At 38.5% G+C, this 14,861-nt stretch overlaps 1 protein-coding gene across 1 annotated transcript in view; it reads right to left on the bottom strand.

Annotated features, from left to right (window-relative positions):
• The window catches only part of necab2 (N-terminal EF-hand calcium binding protein 2), a 131,719-nt gene that overhangs the window by 32,576 nt on the left and 84,282 nt on the right, over positions 1-14,861 (bottom strand). Inside the window, exons 8-9 of the mRNA XM_005750644.1 lie at positions 13,810-13,889; positions 5,718-5,774 (exon numbers count right to left, since the gene is read on the bottom strand). Coding sequence (XP_005750701.1) covers positions 5,718-5,774; positions 13,810-13,889 — 137 coding nt within the window. The remainder of the gene's footprint in view (positions 1-5,717; positions 5,775-13,809; positions 13,890-14,861) is intronic.

The raw sequence follows: 14,861 nt of genomic DNA on the forward strand, positions 1-14,861 counted from the left end.
TTTTTTTACACCTTTAAGCTGCGTCTCTATCCCACTCCTTTACACTTCCATTTTTAGATTTCATTGGCTCTGGCTTCTTCTGTTTTTATTGCATCTCTTGTCTTTTTTCACATGCCACTTGGGGATCAAAAGACAGTGTATGTGATTGAGTTACCTACTTCTCATAACAGCTCATTGTCAGCCAGCCACTCACTGCTGACAAGTATCCACTACAAATAAAATGCACATGCTAATTCAGCTCCCCAACTGCAATGTCAAATTATCTTTACATCTCTCATGTAGTACGTGATCCTATTATGATCCCCTTTGTGCCGATACAACTCATGGAGGTGTCTTTGTGCTGAGAGGAGGCGTGATTGCTTTGATAGAACAGTGAATGGGCAGGGGAGATGATGGGTAATAAAATCTTTCTCCAGGAGGAAAATAGAAGTTATAGGAGGAGGGGTAAAATTATGTAAAGGTGAAGTGGAGCATGACCTTGTTATGAAAAACTGCTGTTAAGATGCAAGAGAGGTGTACCACAGAGAGTCTGAGTGTTCCCAAGGTGATGGTATACTCAGCTGTAAAGCAAGAAGAAACAGTTGAGGAGAGGCAGCGAATAGTGGTGGTAGAAAAATTAAGGGAAATTCGCATTCCATTTCATTTTCATTACACTTGCCATGTCTTTATTCGAGTCTCGGAACAAAAGGCCAGGTTTATTAGAACCTCATTTCAGAAGCTTTCTGTGTCTAGAGACGTATTTATCAAACAGATCCAATAGACTGTAATGCCCAGTTTGCATGTAATCAGTTAAGTGTGTCTAAGATTGGATGCAAACAACAGGAGGAATTTTAATGCGTTTGGTTGGTGGAACATTTTGCAGCATTTACTAAGAGGGAGGCAATCTGTGAGGGTCTGATTTTCTGGGAACGATTTCAGCCACAGCTTATGTAACGGACAGCTGTTCTCAGGTGGAGATTATTTATAATAATAGTACTTTAAAAGGGAATACTTTTCCAACATTTCCATCAACATCACATACAAAATGTCTGTTCTTTACTTTCTGAGCAGATCCTGTATTGAAGAAAACCGTGCACATGTAATCAGTACTTATCATTATTCATGAAGTCATACTGCACACATACTGATAGAGAGGCTCGTCATTTGACCAGCAGATTCTTCAAACCCTGAGCAAAGGTAATAAAAAGCAAGGGTGAAGACAGGCATTCTGTTACGCAGGACTGCAGGTAGGGAACCTTCAAAACACAAACACTTCTTTCCTCTTGGATTACACATTTGTTACATTTTCATATTAGACTAAACGTGTGTGCAAAGGTCCATGCAAGGTCCATGCATTCAGTGGGATCCCACCTCTTTATAAGGCCTCTATTCTACAGACTCTTTGCATGTCGGTTTTGCACTTTGTATTTTGCACGAATGAAAGAAAGAAGGTCTCTTGTTCAGCACAGTGTGCTGTCTCATCTATATACCGTATACAGTTAGAAGCAATCCTCTAAATCTAGTTGTGAATCTACAATGGTCTGACTCCACAGCAGTTTTTACGACTTCATTTTCAGATTAGTTTCCTCAGGAGCTTTTTGTTATTATGTTACAAAGACCCTCTTCTTCAGTATTAGATCGTAAATAACAGGCTTATCACTGATAATCACAACAGTAGGCCCTCTGCTTTTACACAAAGTGTTGATAAGTCTCCATCCTTCCATCCATCCATAATATTTTCACCTGTGAGCACCATGACTGCAGCAGGGGAAAAAGAATAAAAAAAAATGTGCTGAAATGAATGAAAAATGCTCAGTCAGGTTTTTCACTTAATCAAGTGCGCATGTTTTAACTGTTCCTGAAATGAAATCTAAGTATGCTCAGGGTGCTTTCAGCTATTGTGGTCAGTCAAAACCTTTTTAATTTACTCAGGCCTACAGTCAAAATGTGCATTTGTGTTTGCTTTTGTTTTGTTTTATTTTGCTTTATTATATTTTTGCTGTTTTTACTGTCTTAATACATCATAAACCTACACAGGTTTTTATGTTTTTATCTTCTGTGTTAAGCACATTGACTTTGCAGTTCAAATGCACTATTAAAATAAAATTGCCATTGCATTTTGTAATAGGCTAAATGTGTAGCTAAAGTCAGCTTCATTACTGTCATTTTAATCAGCACATCTAAGAAGTAATTGCGTCGTACTTGGATTGTATGCTGTGCATTAATCTTTACCGTTCTTTGGGCTCAACTCCATCTTTCAATGCAGTCAGACAGCCCAACACAACACTATTGTTATCCTAATAGTAGCATACAAACTATTTCCAAGCTGCTGCTCTAAACTGCATCAAAGTTGACTGCACAACCACAATAGCATGTGACAAATTTACCATGACTTAACAAATAAGTAAAAAAACCAGTGGCAGTGCTGTGATTTTAAATTTACATTCTAAATTATCACTCGGAGGAAATTAGGTCATTTATATCTATGTCAGAGAGTTCATCCTGATAGCTGAGAAGAAGGCATCACTGTTACTGTGTTTTGTAATGAGGTCAGTGCTTTTGTGAAGTGCAAGAGAAAAGTAGCTGTGGATGAAAGTTTCAATAAAGCACAGTACACGCCACAAGGTCACAAGTTAAAAATGAAACTCAGGATATCTTCTTTAGTAAACAAACTCCAGGTTTAGTTAAAGCATGTATGTTTTTGTAGGTTGATGTAAATGCAGCGTCCTCATTTGGCCATGATGATGTTTAACCGTCAGTTAAACTATGCACACTTTGAACTGAAGAACTGTTTCATTTCATTTTCAAAAAATGGTTTAATGTGTCTAAATGTTTGTGAACTGAATGTGAGTTTTCACATTTAAAAGAACTGACTGTGGGTGTACACAAACTCCACACAGATACTCGCACATGTTTGGAAGCTCTGACATGGTGAGATGAAGCATGCGCTGCATTACCATGAGGACTGCACTAGAGTGGCTTCCTAGCCTGTGTGTTAGCACAAACACCATTATCTCATAGGCAAAAATGTCCCAGCTGGACACTGTTTACTTTGCTTTGTAAAGCAGGCCACCAAACAGCCAAATGGATCCTGTTATACAAGGTGATTACCAGTAGCTATTTTTATGTTTAATTGCCTCGCAATGTTATACTGGAATCTATTTTTTAAAGACTGCAAAGTAAGTATGCCTTCATAAAATGTTTCTATTATTTTTCAAGTTTAATTTTCCTGTTTCTTACCTTTGCCTGTTACTTCTCTTTATAATTGCACATTGTTAAGCGTTTTAAAAGTGTTTCCTGGAGCTGCATTTAAATTTCAAATCAGGGCTCTAAAACTTCTCCCTCGCATGTGGATAGTCTCTTATAATAACCTTTTTTTGTGTCAGTGGCCATGACAACGGGACAAGTTAGTCAGGGCCCTCGTGGCTACCTAGCAGCAAATTGAGAGCCATAAGTGGCTCGACTGCTGAGGGCAGGAGCGCATTTGTGATTATTACAAAGGTCACCCTTAAACACAGGAAGGCCCTGTGTTAAACTTCCTGAACTTGGGGTATATGTAAACACAAATGCACGAAACATATGCACTGACACACTTACTTTACTTACATACAGGTGTATTTATTAAAGAATAGGTGGAAAAAGATAAGATTTACTGGACTGCCCTGGATCCTAGAGGTGCCTCTTCAAGACATTCAAAGAAGTCCAGTTGCTTTCTTTTCCAGGCTCCTAAAACCTGGAAAGGAAAGCAACTGGACTTCTTTGAATGTCCTGAGAACCTACACAGATATGTAACCAATTCAGGTTGTGTGGCTTTAATCACAGATGAAGCAGACTACTAAATGCAGGTAAAAGGGCCCAGATAGTGACGGTTCACCAAACCATCTTCAACCCCAACATGATGCTAAACTGAAAAATGGAATAAAGGACTAAAGGAAGAGGCAGACAAATATAGAAAGATGCAAAAGGTAGGTGGTGCTGGTTAGTTGAGTCACTACCTTGATTAAGACAACTCAACTAAATCCCAGTTGTCTCTCGACAACATAAAAGTGGCAGCACAAGAGTCTTTGTTTCGGTCTTTTAATTGTCCGCACCTTGTTACAAAGTCATAAAGGCCACGATGCCATGCTAAACCGGGACTGATAACATAGTAAATCTTGTACCTGCGAAATTCCTGTCAACATGTTGGCACGCTCATATATTTTTGCCCCCTAAACACAGGTCACAGCCTTGTTTTATTAATTCATATTTTCACCATCTTCTTTCAGCTGCTTCCTGAATTACAATCAAATATATACTCTGAATCTTGATTTCCCCTGCGTACTAAAACATAAAGGTAATTATATCTTATCTTAAGTATATTTTGGGGAAATGCATTTAGCTTAAAATTTGTACTTTTGTGTTTTTCCTATCCAACTTGAAGATCAGTAGTTTTGTAGCAACAAAGGATCACATGCATGAGTGAAGGCTTATCGGTGTTCATCTGGGACAAGATTTAGAATAGAATAGAATGGAATTTAACTTTATTATCATTGCACATGTCACAAGTACAAGGCAACAAAATGCAGTTTGCATCCATCCAGAAAGTGCTTTAGCAATAATATAGATATATTACAAAATATGAATCTATTATGGAACTATCTCAGATGCATTACTGCAAGACTTCGCCAATAAGAAAGTATGTCGACACATGCCCGGTGATTGTAATTTGTACTTTTAAACTGTATATTTACAGCTTTACACAATGACACAAATAAGTATACATATTCATGTCTCTGTTCATGCTTTTAGTGGTGCATCTGTACAGAACTTAATGGCTCGAACTGGAATAAATTGATTTTTGATATATAAATACACCACATGGAATAGATTTTACCAGGGGTCATTTGCTGCTTGTTCTAGTGTAAATGTACTGTAACTTTATACCAAAGCCAGTTAAACCCCTCAGCCTGTTTTATAAGCAAGAATCAATGTAGCAAACGACACCATCTAAACAACAGACATATACGAGCACACCTTAGTGAAGAACGTTCTTATGTCTTTGGTTTATACGAGGGAAAATAGGAAAGGGAAAAGTAACTGTGACTACAATAAATCCACATTGCTATAAGAAAGATTGTTTTTGGCTTTTCAGGCATTCATACTTCTCACCCTGTTATCTCTACTTCACTGCAGGCATACATGTGTTGTTTGCGATATGCAATCTTAGCTGGAGTAGTGTGTGACAATGGTGTCAAATATTTGGGTTTCTGTAACGGAAGATGTTGTGATTTATGACTGAATCCGAATACGGCTTGTAAAGAAGATCGTTTTTTCTATGAGTCACTGATTGTTATCACAAACAAAATCCTACTGAATATGCTGCATGTGTCTTGCACTCCTGATATGCCTGCTATTTTCTCTGTGGGTGTTAGATGTTATAAGATAATGTATGACTCTATTTGTTCTTCTGGAGAATACTCGGTGCCCATAAATTATTCGGTTCCAGACAACAAAACACACACATTTCCTGGGAAATAATTCACAAGTTCACACCCATGAGAGAGACATAGAGAGCAGGGCTATTTTTAGAGAGCTCTGGCCATGCATAAGCGCTGTCCACTAGTAATTGCATCATATAGGTATTTCATCAGGAACAGAGTAGTGCGGTGTAAGGACGGTATTGCAGCAGAAAGCGATGCTCGGCCCAAGGCTGTGTGCTGCAGTGTAGAGGACAACGTTAAAGTGTTTAGTCTACTCACTGCACTGGTGGTGCCATCTGTGTCTGTTAGCCTCTGGTGCAGGTCAAACCAGACCGTCTGCAAGGAGAAGCACAACAACAGCAGCAGCAACATGTCAATCTACAAGACCAACGACAGCAACTACTACTACTACAACTTGAAGCACACATTAGCAGCTCACAATGAGAGGATTTTCTGGACATGCTGCAGAGACAGGCACAGAAGGAGGACATGTATTTTACAGATTAAGATAGGGAACGAGGAGGAATCGGAGAGAAGCAGACATGAAAGATGTAAACATGGAAGACAGAAATCCCCAATCCTGTTGAACATCACGGGGAAGAAGATAGACGTGAAAGCATTTAGGGGAGTTGTTGTTTCTTCTTTTAAAAAGTTACTAGTCTTGCACGGTTCTTTTTCTTTTTTTTACATTTTACACATAAGGAAACAAAAGAAAACCTCTCACTTCTAGCTCTCTGACACTAGACAGTCTCTAAAAAAAGCCTGAAAGCAGAGTTTAGTTTCTGACCAAACACTTTTAGGGACGTCCTGTGGCTTCCTGTGCCAGAGACTACTGAGCCTGAAATAGGACAAAAAAGGGTTACCAGTCAAAAAGTCAACACACCCTGAGCAGTTGAATATTCAAGAAGAAGAAATGCAAACAAAGAGCAGAATGTGTTTTACAGTGTAGCGCTAGCAAGAACTGGTAATAATCCCCTAGGCCCTCAGCTATCTTTTAAAATTTCCACCTGAACGACATCTCCAACTGGAGCGGCTGCATGGCTATAAAGCCAAAATGAACATCCTTGAGCTCAATGGATGAGAGATACTTGGGAGAGCCTCAGTTCACACCAACAAGCCAAAATATCTGTACAACTCGGGCAAAAAATAGTTTTTCGTTTAAATTTCTACCTAATCACGACTGTGAATCAGAAAATACATAACCTCGTAGCAATGAGCCAGTAAACCTTTTCTCATCCTGTGCATTTTACAAAGGCCAAAAAACAATCAGACCATACTTTAGATAATGGGCATTGCTCTTACGAGACAGCCATGCTTCAGGGGAAGGGTTTAGCAAAAGGTCAATTAAGTGAAAGGCACGATTAAATTAAGTTCAAATATATCCTTCAGGCAAGACAGTAGCAAAGCCAGGTGGCACAATAGTATAGTGACTGTGTGCAAGGATGGCACAACATTGATTTTCAGTTTTCCCCTCCACTTTCACTGCCTGTGAGCAAGCGTTATATAAACCCGCTCTAATAAATCACAGTAAGCGCTGCAGGTGTCTGTCACCAAGGTGACTGATGACTAGCACTGTTTGAATAGTGTCTGTGGAGCTCCGAGGGCAACTGAGACTTTTACCAAACTCAGCAGGTTCACGGCGTCCGGCACAGTGGGCAGGTGACACGCAGACACTCACACATACCAAATCCTAGGATGAATGATTTAAACCTAATGTGACACAGTATGGTCACAGCTGGACTGAAATGAAAGGTGCCGTGTGTTGTTGGCTGTTCAGTACATAAAAGACTCACTGCCTGCTATTTTCCTTACTGCACATGCTACACTGAAAGACATTTTTGTGAAACAGCTTTGTTTACCCATTGCTGTTTTCTTAAAAGTGCTTTACAAAGCAGCAGTACTAATGGCATGCATTCCATTAAACCTGCATTAACATTTGTTTTCAGCAATGCAAGCTCACTAACAAGCTCTTCTCACAATGCTAATGTGTTACTGCCTCACAAAAACGATATAGCTAACATGTTAGCATTCACTTGAGTTGTGAGTCTGCCTGCTTAGCAAATTAAGGTCGAATATTCAGCCCTCTGTTTATCCTCACTAATGTTCTGTTTGAACTGCACTACATTTTGTCAGATAAGATTAGTTTAGGCATTTACAAATCAAATCAGCTGCTTTCTTTTACACCCTGCATCACTTGGAAGATGTTTCTAGTAAAAAACTGCCAAAACATGATCTAAAAAAGGTTTAAATAATATTAACTTTTTTATGTTCTTAAGAAAGATAGGAAAGATGCTCAATCAGCCAGGCAGGGAAATCTCAGGAAGTTTCGTCACTCATCCATCAGGTTTAGGTGACTGGAGGTTTCCTTAAAATTTGCATAGAGAGCAAAATTAGCACCACTGACCAACTGACCAGCTCTGTTTCGTGATCATTAGTATGCAAACTGTTATGACCATTGATCAGTGGCCATGAGAATCATTCATAGAGAGTTGGGGAATGGCAGCAACCACAGCATTGTAAGATGGCGAAAGATATGAAACCTGCAGTTAGCTGAGACTGAAGAAGTCATCTTTGAGGAGTGAAGAAAAGTTTCTCCAACTGATTCCATCAGCTCAGTTGTCTGCTTGGGCTTCTATTGGTCATTTGCATGCCGTTGCTTCTATCAGGGAAACAGGAGAGGGTAAATTCTGACATACTTTCTTATTGGCGAAGTCTTGCAGTAATGCATCTGAGATAGTTCCATAATAGACTCATATTTTGTAATATATCTATATTATTGCTAAAGCACTTTCTGGATGGATGCAAACTGCATTTTGTTGCCTTGTACTTGTGACATGTGCAATGATAATAAAGTTAAATTCCATTCTATTCTATTCTAAATCTTGTCCCAGATGAACACCGATAAGCCTTCACTCATGCATGTGATCCTTTGTTGCTACAAAACTACTGATCTTCAAGTTGGATAGGAAAAACACAAAAGTACAAATTTTAAGCTAAATGCATTTCCCCAAAATATACTTAAGATAAGATATAATTACCTTTATGTTTTAGTACGCAGGGGAAATCAAGATTCAGAGTATATATTTGATTGTAATTGAAACAAAGTTGTTTTAGTGGAAATATTGTAAACAGATTCACTGTCTTAATTAGCAAAATGTTTGCAGCACTGGTTACCTTTTACATGTCTTGCAGTTAATGAGCAACATCAACTGACATCTAGAGTCACGTTTGTGTTAAGTCAGGGTATGATTTCCATTCTTTTCTTTGCCCATATTGCACACAGTCAAAGAAAATTTGGTTATCTGTGGTATATATATGTTCACATATATATCGTATATATGTGGACAACCACACCTTTTAATCTTTCAATTCAGGTGATTTCAGTCCTGTTGTTACAGGTGTAAATAAATCAAGCACCTAGCTATGCAGTTTGACTTTACAAACATTTATGAAAAATTGAGTTGTCGTAAAAAGGTCACTGAATTTGAGTGTGGTATTGTATTAGGATGAAGAAATTTCATCCTTCCCACAGTCAACTGCAAGTTGTACTAATGCATTTCGGAACGCCAACAACTCAAGTAAAATTCCAGAGTGGGATCACAGAGTGCACAGGAGCTTCATGGCATTGGTGTCCTTGTCTGTGCAGCTCCTGCAGGTGTAAGCCGTAATTGGTCCAGTACTTTTATCCACATAGTGTATATGTCTGCATCTCAACATGCAAACTGAATGCGATGTGTCCTAAATGTGGAAAATTTTGAAGATGTTAAAAATTTTGAAGATGTTGCAGATTATAAGACAGAACTGTAATAGTTTACTATTTTTTCACATTCAACTTGACAGTAATTTTAAAAAATAGTTAAAAAGTGAGCATAAGCATTGCCAGTTATGTGGCTATAATCAAGTTATCAAACACAACATCACATACTTTTGCTGATAAAAGGAGAGATTGCATATGAGCCTCTACAATGAAAGCTCATTATCCTAAGAGGGATGTTTTCAAGGGAAGCAAAATTTCCTGGTCTGTGGTGCACGGAGACTAATAAATGATGATATTTTGTAAGAAAGGAAAAAGGATGACAGTAGGAGAATGTGAAACTAAGACTCAGCAACAGAGGCTCCATGATTTTGCCACTTTAAGGAGGGTTTGTAGGTAACAGGATTTCCTGTGATATCCAGGCAAATGGGCCAAAGTAAGACACTATTTTCATCTCACCATGTACAGCATCACTCAGTGTGTAGCTGGCTTATTATTCATTGAGTAAACAATTCATGATTCACTCCGACGCAGTGTGATAATATCTTCTCCTTCCAGACACCTGCACAGTCTTAATACTAAAACTTGTGCAGGTAATACTCAACAAAACAGAGAGGCAAAGACACATTTAAGACACCTCCACAAAGCTTTTGTTGTGATCCAGTATGATTTCTGCAGTATTCTGTACAGCCCTGTGTAAATTTAATCCAGCAGAAAATGCCTATTCATGTGCTTTTCTATAGCTCTCATTATTCTGAAAGCTCATTTTCCAACAGAAAAGTTTGGTGACCTATTTTCTTTTTCACGTGCAGCGGATTTCTGCTGTTCCCTGTTGTTGGTCCAAGTGTAATTATACGAGTAATTTGTCTTCTTTTCTATTCTGAAATCAAAATTTTATCAAGGTGGAAAATTGATTTCAGCAAAACCTCCAAAATAAAAGGCATCACACTGAATTGAAAACAGATACGCAAATTATTTTAGATTTCTAAGTAAATGAAATTTACACAGTACTAGTATTGCTTGGAAACTTCTAGTTACTTCTAGTTACCCCAATTAGTGATCATTTCAGATCTCATTTGTCATCCTAATCATGCGACATCCAACACCAGTGAAGAAAGGATAAAGAAAAGAGAGAGAAGAGCAAAGATGTACCAAAAACACTGAACAAAGAGAGCGGTGCCACATCTGCTGTCTGGAAGTCTTTGGCTGTTATCTTCTAGCATTAATGTGGCATTATGTCCACCTGTTAAGGAGAGACTCTGAGGCCTTGTCCCAGTGTTTAAGTTTTGTTCACAGAGCCTTCAGTCGATTATTTATTATTTTTCGTGTGTGGTTTTATTTAATTTATGTTTTATTTCTTTTGCATGGTGACACTAAAGTGTTTTATATTTGATAGTAAAGCTGACCACTATGAATATAATGCATAAAAATAATGCAACATACCATTAAACCGCCTGAATCTTATAAAATTCCATGTTATACTGTCCAGCACACCATGTACAGATTGTGCAGAGACAAACATAAAAGTCAGATGTGTGGCTTTACAGAGGTTTATATTTCTTGACCTGAAGCAAAACACTTCAGGTTTTCTTATCACAGACAGTTTTCCTATCAGAGAGCCTCAGAGAAGGATCAAGGCAGAAGCTTTTACCCCTTCTTGAGCCTGAGCTACATGTCAGTAGACTGCAGCTTTATAATTCCTGTGCATTTCTGAGTAGAATGGTCTTTAGATTTAATTCTCAATAAGAAAGTGAATTAGTCTATCTTTTTAAAAACGTTGACTATATCATTAAAGACCTGGCCAGTGACTCTGTAACCATCCACTTTATCTGCTGTGACGTAGAAATAGTGGTGTGCTGCCACATGAAGCACCATTTTTGATAGCTGCACACACAACAAGACAACAATATGTAATCCTATATAACATGAAGACAACAAGCACTTACATTTAAACCTACTTTTCAGTTTACACATGCCTTGTTCCCCCTGGTAACTTGTTTTCATAGAGAAAGAGCTGATAAATGAATGCTCTGTCACTCTCCTTTCTACCTCTCTTTTCAGAAATTTTAAGCTTCAATTCAACGTTCCCTCAAGTAAAAGTAAAATGCATGAATTATTCCTGACTTTATCGCCATCTAAAGGGGTAAAAAAGAAACTTGTCTGTTTGTAGTAGTCGACATTGGAAAGATTTTCTTTGTGCCACAGACTTCTGGAAAGTAGACTAATTGAGTCTCTGGAGGATTTATGGTTGCAGGTGATTATTGAACAGTTCTTTGGTAAGAAACATTTCAGCCATTGCTGCCAAAACGGAGTAAATAGTTGGACGTATATTAAATTAGATTAAGAGGTTAAAGGCTTCAGGTTGTTTCTAAAGTGGTATTATGAGTGATGATGTAACTCTGCTCACACGAGCATTTTGTTTCCTTCTTCCAATCCTTTTTTCCTAACGTGATTCCCCTCTATCCTTCCTCATCTTGCTACTCCTCCTCCCCCACAGCGGTGCATAGTCTTTAGGTATTCTTTAGCTCTTTCTGCTGTAGTCGCTCACTCTCCTAAAGACAGCTGAGTCTGCTGGGGCTCCATTAGCTGCAACATGTTCAGTACTGAATAAGATGCAGGCAATGCAGAGGAACGGAGGGACAAAGACAGCGAGGAGGGGGGAGCGAAGGCAAATGAAAGATGCAAGAATGACAGAAGGGAGGAAGGAAGATGATGAAGAGGCATCTTTGACTAGAGAGTTGCCACACTTTAGAAGAAGTGAAGAAAAAATATGCACTGTGATAGTTTCTTACTTTCTTCAATTTCTTTCACTTGATGTAAATCAGCTACTCACTCCCCACTCCCACCTGCTTATTAGCCCCCACTGACTATCATTCCCCCCCCCCTCCTGCAACACTTTCCTCTCTTTTGTCCTCCGCCGACCTTCAGCGTGCTGCTCTGGTGTACGCAATTTGGCCAATGTAACATATCAAACTAACAAATCCTCCATATGCTGACAAGCTTGGTCAGAGAAAAAGTTATAATGAGGACAGAGATCACTGACTTTCAGTCGTTTGTGTCTGATAGAAGAGCTCTAGTGTCGAAAGGATGACTGGTGCTTTAAAAGAACTGACAGCAGTGCAGCTCAATTCTCACAGTCTGTTCATCTGTTTTAAGGTTGAACTCAGTTCTTATCAGAGGTTGTGTTATTCACTCTGTAAAGAAGGCCTTAAAATAAAGTATTTCCTGTATGTACAGTTTGATTCTTTATTTCACTGAAATTTGACATTAGATCAGAACTTTCTAAACATTCACAATCAGAAAACCGTACTAATCACAGAGGAAAGTATGTGGCCAAAGTTGCTCCCAGAGTTACAAAATCTAACAAAAATCTAACAAATAGCTCTAGTTATAAATATCAACAGTGTATTACACAAATTAAATATATATGATTGACAATTCAATCTATATTGATGAATATTCATATGAAAAAAAATCCACCTGGTCTTGTTTAAAGATCAGATAATTAAAATCAGAGGTACTGATGCGATAAAGCTGAGGATGAATGTCTGTATTAATCACTTTGTGGGTTAGTGATAAAGTCTGAGAGAAAGAGGTAAAACTTAGTTTCCTAAAGTAAAGCTTTGAATATTAGGCTTTAGGGAAGCTGATGCTGGATTTGCATTGCCAGCAAAACCCCAAGAAAGACCATAAAGATCCGTATATAGACTTAAAGTGGCTCTAAACCCATAGGAGAGGTTATGAGATGATAAACTGAACTCTTATAGAATGTTTACAATTATTTAAATCATACAGGTTTCATGTCAGAAATATGTAACAATTGGCTAATTTACATTAAAGCTTCAAAAATCCAAGATAAGCCACTGGAAGCTAAAACAAAAGGTTGGGTGCTTTTTAAGGAGGTGATGTAGTTTAAACTTTGTAAACTGAAAGAACTGAATTGAAATAACAATAGAGCACCAAAGGGAGGAGGAGAATCCCAATGGAAGACGCAGACAGCGATGCATTTTTTACTGAGCAGTGCAGGCAGCTGAGGTCTGTTTTAGTGGATGTGTGTGAAGTGTGCCAGGTTCACAGATATGTGCTCACATTACTGCACACACTGCTTTTATTTTATAGCTTCAGATCTATGAAATACCATAAAATGCAGAAATTAACATGCCAGATGTAATAACCATCCATCCATTTTCTTCATCTCAGCCGAAGTTGGGTTGGATTGGCAGCAGGCTAAACAGGGTATTCCTGACATACTTCTCCCCAGCAACATTTTCCACTTACTCTGGGGGTAACCTGAGGCATTCCCTGTCCAGATAAGATATACTATTTCTCTAGTGGATTCTGGGTCTACCCTAGGGTCTCCCCCCAGTTGGGCATGCCCAGAAAACCTCAGAAGGGAGATTCCCAGGAGGAATCCTGATCAGATGCCTACTCTATCCGATTAAAGCAGTAGCTCTACTCTGAGCTCCCTCTGAATGTCCAAACTCCTCACCTTATCTCTGAGGCTGAGCCAAGCCACCCATTAGAGAAAAGTCACTTCAGCTGCTTGCACTCACATCCTTGGGGATTTCTTTCTTAGTTATTAAAACATATTAATGTGGGTGTGTCTGTGTTCCTCACCTTATTCTCCAGTCGTCCGATGAGTTCAGCTAGACGGTTGATCTGCGCCTCCAGACCTTCTTTCCTCACCTCCACTGCACCTGCAGCACACAGACGTACAGATTCAGAATCTAAAGACACTGAATTAAGTAATAATATATCAAAAATATTTGCATCATTTTCTTTGCGGTTTGCGATCAGATATGGTGCATCTAGTAACATTCATTCAAATGCATCTTATGCGTAATGAAATCAGTGCACTGTCGGCCTATTTCTTTTATAGCTACAGTATCACACCATATCAGTTACATATGGTGTGAACTCATTTACAGTATGCTCAGTAATGTAATAGTGTTTTAGAGCAGAGGAGGTGTCAGGGATATATCGTACTGTGATTTCTGATCTTCTTGTACAGAAAAAGTCTCGGGGCCTTTGCTGATATTTTTCACAATTATTTCACATCATTAAAGAAATTTTAATATTGGACATAAAACAGCTATCCAAACCTATGTGGCTCTGTGTGAAAAAAGCAATTGCCCCCTAAGCTAATAACTGGTTGTGCAACTATTGGCAACAGGAACTGCAATCAAGATAACTGGTAATGAATCTTTCACATTGCTCTGGGGTAATTGTTTTAATTCAGCAACATTTGAGGGTTTCTGAGCACGAACAACCCTTTTTAAGGTCATACCATAGCATCCTAATGTGATCTGAGTCTGGATGTTGATTAGGCCACTTCAAAATCTTAAATTATTATTATTTTTTAGCAGTTCAGACGTGACTTGCTTGTTTGTTTCTCATCACTGACCTTCTGCATAACTCAAGTGTGCTTGATAGTGATGTGCGGATCGATCCTGAAATATCGATTCCTCCGATACCAATCATTGATGTTCTAGAATCGATTCTCACATAAAAATATCGATATTTTAGTAATTTAGAGTAAATTTGTAGTTTGTCATTAACAGGAACACAGTGGAAAGAAACTATAACATTCGGATTGTCTACATTCAAAGGAACTATTTCCTCTTCCGCCTTTCATAGTCATGTGCGAAATACGGCTGTATAAATGTCTC

This window comes from Pundamilia nyererei, unplaced genomic scaffold, assembly GCF_000239375.1.
Source record: "Pundamilia nyererei isolate P.nyererei 1_Seehausen unplaced genomic scaffold, PunNye1.0 scaffold00283, whole genome shotgun sequence".
In the NCBI taxonomy this organism is placed as follows: Eukaryota; Metazoa; Chordata; class Actinopteri; order Cichliformes; family Cichlidae; genus Pundamilia; species Pundamilia nyererei.